General features: G+C 41.0%; 1 protein-coding gene across 1 annotated transcript; it reads left to right on the top strand.

The window, feature by feature from the left end:
• The first annotated feature begins 531 nt into the window (after positions 1-531).
• Positions 532-4,640, top strand: agrp (agouti related neuropeptide). The gene is made up of 4 exons (XM_067997450.1): positions 532-594; positions 733-912; positions 1,787-1,872; positions 4,377-4,640. Exons 2-4 carry the CDS (start codon positions 738-740, stop codon positions 4,563-4,565), a joined length of 450 nt encoding a protein of 149 aa, XP_067853551.1. The 5' UTR covers positions 532-594; positions 733-737; the 3' UTR covers positions 4,566-4,640.
• Positions 4,641-5,072: the final 432 nt, after the last annotated feature.

Below are 5,072 nucleotides of genomic sequence, written 5' to 3' on the forward strand. Positions count from 1 at the left end.
TATATAAAGCCTTTCCCAAATTTAGGACCTCCCAAAGCACTTTACAGCCAATGAAGTGCTTTTGTAGTCACTGTTGTAATGTAGGAAACGCAGCAGCCAAATTTGCGCACAGATGCTCCCACAAACAGCAATGAGATAATGACCAGATAATCTGCTTAATGATATTTGTTAAGGGATAAATATTGGCCAAGGTACCGGGGAAAGCTCTCCTGCTCTTCAAATAGTGCCACGGGATCTTTACGTTCACTTGAGAGGGCAGACAGGGCTTCAGTTTAGCTTCTCATCTGAAAGACCTCCGACAGTGCAGCGCTCCCTGCACTGAAGTGACAGTCTGGATTTTGTGCTCAAGTCTCTGGAGTGGGGCTTGATCACACAACCTTCTGGCTCAGAAGCAGAGTGCAACCACTGAGCCAAGGCTGAGGATAATACTTTAAATTAATGGACTTTAAGGAAACGTTGTGTAAGGAGGATGCAAACCCCACCTCTCCCCGCTTTAGTCCTGGCGTCACTGTGACGCTGAAGTACATCCACTGGATATAAACGTGGCACTGTGAGCACAGGACCCCAAATGCAGGCTGCACTTCTCAACAACAAGTAAGTGAAAAAAAAGTTTGCTTTCGTTTCTTAAAATAAATGGACGTTGTTGCACAGTGTATCGTTTATCAATAAAAACAGACCAGTGTCTAAGGCTGGGTTGTTTCTTCCAGCTGAGTGTTGTGCTTTTACCCCCAGGTATCATGCTTAACGCTGTGTTCCTGTGTTGCTGGGCTCTGCACATGGTTCCGATCGTTCTCACCTCTGGTCCCACCAGAACTATAGAAGATGAGTTGGATTCCAGCTTCGTGCGGGATGCGGCCACATACAACGACCGTGCTCTTCTGAGCAGGGTCAAGACCCTCCTGTCTGCCGCAGGTGTGTACCAACATTCTCTGTCCAATTCTGCATGACTGAGTGAGGCTCTCCAAGCGAGTAAATATTCGCTGCTTAAACCACAATAGGCGGTGGAAATGGAATTGCTTTCAGTTGCCTTGTGGCAATCGAAGGAACCCAGAACAGTTGGTGGGTTCTTGGCTCCAATAGGGGACCGCGAGGTGAGCACGGGAGCGATTCCACATATAGGACTTGCAGTTAAATTAGAAATGGGTTTCAAACAGAAGGAAATGAATATTTGTAGCGTGTCTTGCAATATCCCTGTGTATTTGTAGTAACTCAGACCTTCGCGCAGGTTGCAGGTAGGTAAGACTGTTGGAGCGTTGTGTTCCAATAGCAATATACCAGCCTAACATATCCAGATTAAATATGTACTATTTTTGCACTATATTGTCTTCAAATATATCAACTGACAACAAACCCTTAAGCTTCAATTTACTAGTGTGTCTCCCTCCTCTGTTGTTGTCTCTTTCTTACTTGTCTGTTGTCGCTCTTTCGCTGCTCTTCTGCTTTACTTTGCCATTTCTTTCCGATTCTGTCTCCATCCTTTTTTTAAACATATTCTCTCTTTGTCCTGTTTTGTGCTTTCCCCTCTGTCCTCTTCTGCACCCCCCCCCCCTCCCGAAAATATTCTGCTGGTATAGAACACAATTATTTTAACTGGTTCTCATTTTAAGCTATAACTAAATCGTTCAGGTAGAGAACAAAACATGAACAATTTGTGAGACAGTTTTTATTTTTTAATAAGATTTAGTACAATCAACCAAATCAAAGTTTCATGTTTCACAATTTGCATTCGCTCAAACAACATGGGGCATTTTACAAGTGATTTTAAAGTTGTAATTTTGTACTCCAGGTCCACTGGCAGGCCCCGCATTGGATGGAGCAGTAGATTTAGTTAAGGAGGATCGTGTGTCAGAGAACATTATGCTGGATCCTGAGGTAAATGCAATTTTCATACATCAGCAAAGCAAAACGCAGCGACCATTGCTTTGTAATAAACTAGTTCCAGTTTTACTACATGTAAATTTAGACTTTTCATAATAAATCTCAGTTTTTAAAATTTCATACAAACTGCTTATTTGTATGAAATGTAAAGTATCAGCACACAGAATTAGGTCTTGTGAAATTCATTCCTTATCCTTTTTCCTTCCCAACGGAGTATAGATTCTTGAGATGTTTCAATATTATTTTTTTTTAAAATAGAGTGATTTCTCTCGAAGCTGTACCACATTGTTAAAAGTAAAGCAAAATTAAGAACTGTGCAAAGTTCAAGCTAAACAACTGAGCATTTCAGACTCACTTTATAATAGTAAAGAGGTGATTTTAATGGAATGTGTCTGATTAATGAGAGAACAATTTTCTGAAAGATCACCTTGAGACATTCTATGTAATTGTTTATTAATCTTTTTAAATCAAATTTATAAATGGCAATAATAGGAGATAGAGCAAGTTCAGCATTGAAAGTAAGTAGTCTGTCCAGACAAAGTTCTGGCAAGGGAGGCCAAGCAGCTAGTGGCTGTGGTTCACGAGGTGATCAATGAGTTAGGCAAGCATGAGTTGGAGGTCCTGCAGTCAGATATTCAGGGGCTAGATGCTTTTAAATATACAATACCCAGAAATTACAAAGGAAACCTATTTTGTGGGCAACAAAGGAGGTAATGCAAGGACTAAGGGCAAAATGGAGCATGCTCCTCAAATTTAGATCTTCAGATTCAGTGCTAGAGTATAAGGATAGGGTGAAGACTAAAAAGAACACTTTTTTTGATTAATTCTTGGGATATGGACGTTGCAAGCAAGGCCGGCATTTTATTGCTGATCCCTAATTGCCCTTGAGAGGGTGGTGGTGAGCCTTCTTCTTGAGCTGCTGCAGTTTATGTGGTGAAGGTACTCCCACATTTCTGTTAGGTAGACAGTTCCAGAATTTTGACCCATCGACCATGAAGGAACGGCAATATATGTCCAGGTCGGGATGGTGTGTTACTTGGAGGAGAACTTGGAGATGATGGTGTTTCCATGCACCTGCTGCCCTTGTCCTTCTAGGTGGTGGAGGTTGCAGGTTTGGGAGGTGCTGCCGAAGAACCCTTGGTGACTTGCAGCAATGCATCCTGTAGATAGTACACACTGCAAACACAGTGTGCCGGTGGTGGAGAGAGTGAATGTTTAAGCTGGTGGATGGGGTGCCTAATGGGATGTCCTAATTATACAAGCAAGAATAGATAGAGATTGAAGGCAAAATAAAAGGCTTCTACAAATACATCTGGAGTAATACCTTTGAGAGGGGCATGTGGTATTGGCAGCCAGGAAATGATGGATATCCAGAATAATTGTGTTCACAGAAAAAGCCACTGACTCACTCCTGGAAATAAGGATTAATTTTCAGAGAAGTGAGGAGGAATTTTTAAGGACAATAGGAACTACTGATAGGGAAGTGATGGAAACAGTAAAGGCACTGAAAGAGGATTGGGCCCAGGGCCCTAGCCTGCACGCAAGGGTACTTAAGGAAATAACCAATTAAATTGGTTAAGTTCCAGTGGGGATCACTAGGGAATCATAGAATTGGGAGTTGTACCAAATGTCCTGGAAGTTATAGGGCTGACATCTGTTGTTTGTAACATTTTAGATGCTATCCTAAGGAAGGGCATTGAAATAATCAGGGCAAAGCACATGATTTTGTAGGAGGAAGAATATGCTTCACAGATCAGTTAGAATTCTTAGAGGAGGTATCAGAGCTTTTGGATAAAGGGAAGTCCACGGTGAACATTTTATCTAGACTTTTTAATACTGTACTGCATAGGAGGTAGAAAAGCACAAAATAGATCAAGTTTATTTAGTCGCTGGGGAAAAAAATACTTTCATTTAGCATATTAACCACCTTTCGTCTGGGTGTCTTGTTCAAAAAAAAATTGAGAGAATGCACATTGTTTTTAAAAAAATCATTAAAAGTAACCTTTCTTTCCAAATCTTTTTTGTGAGAAAAATCATCAAAATCCTGAAACATGATATTTAAGGTCCTTAAAAGGTATTGGCAAGTTGAACCCTAAAAACTGTTTATTGTGATAACACCAGGAGGAGGGAAATGAATGGACAGATCAGACATTAAAAAAAACTACAGAGGGTGATGAATGTTTGGAATAGCTGCCCAGGGAGACTATCAAGACTGATTAACAGCAATAATTTTAAGAGGGATTCAAACAGGCATTTGGTAAGAATTCAAGGATATAGGTGTGAACTGTGTGCTCTGTTTTTGAACTCTGGGGCTGACTAGATGCACCAAAATGATCTTGTCAGATCTTGTATATTCGTATGCTCTGTGTGTGTATGTATGTAGTATGCGATTAACTATTAAATGTAATTGTTTATTAATTACTTCAATGCTGCAATATGAAGAAATGGTATGTAGCTGTGATTTCCTAATCTTTAAATTTGAACTTTTTCCCCTGCAGGTAATATCCAATGCATTGGAGATAGACAGATCAGAGCGTTCACCGAGAAGATGTGTCCGACACTTGGAGTCCTGTTTCGGTCGTACTCTGCCTTGCTGTGATCCATGTGCCATTTGTTCCTGCAGGTTTTTTAATGCCATCTGTTACTGCAGGAAAATTGGCAATAGCTGCCACCAGGGCAAGAACTAGATTTGTATTCTTGCTGTCTGCTAGAATATGTTTTTGTAAAATATGTATGCTCAAATTTATGTTGTATTGTTTTTAGTGTGTAACTTGTATTTTTGCTGTTGAAATAAACTTATTACATACAAGAAAGAGGAAAAAAGACTTGGGGGGGGAAAATTGGATAAGGGCTGTTTTTGGGTGCGGGTAGCGTGATGCGCTATTATCCCGCGTCCAATGACCCCTGCGCAGGCAGGACCCGAGTTTCAGCCGGCTTGAGTACTGACCTGCAATCAGTATCCCATTCCGGGCCTTGCACGTGGAATCAATGCAATTCGCACTTTCCAACAGCAGGGGAACCCAATCTCTTAAAGGGAGGATGTTTCTTAGAAATTTCTTACAGGTAGCTGGTACCTGTTATTTGCTGAAAATAACAGTCTACTGTCTACATGGAGTCTGAACGGAGGTCAGACATCGCACATGTAAAACACAGATGCAGGTCCCATCCCTATGTTTACACACTGATGTTAAAAC

Source organism: Heptranchias perlo, chromosome 16, assembly GCF_035084215.1.
Source record: "Heptranchias perlo isolate sHepPer1 chromosome 16, sHepPer1.hap1, whole genome shotgun sequence".
Taxonomy (NCBI): domain Eukaryota; kingdom Metazoa; phylum Chordata; class Chondrichthyes; order Hexanchiformes; family Hexanchidae; genus Heptranchias; species Heptranchias perlo.

Coding starts and splice junctions, on each gene's coding strand:
- agrp (XM_067997450.1), top strand. CDS start 738: ATGCTTAACGCTGTGTTCCTGTGTTGCTGGGCTCTGCACATGGTTCCG. Junction 913..1,786: donor GACCCTCCTGTCTGCCGCAG/GTGTGTACCAAC, acceptor TTTGTACTCCAG/GTCCACTGGCAGGCCCCGCA. Junction 1,873..4,376: donor ACATTATGCTGGATCCTGAG/GTAAATGCAATT, acceptor TTTCCCCTGCAG/GTAATATCCAATGCATTGGA.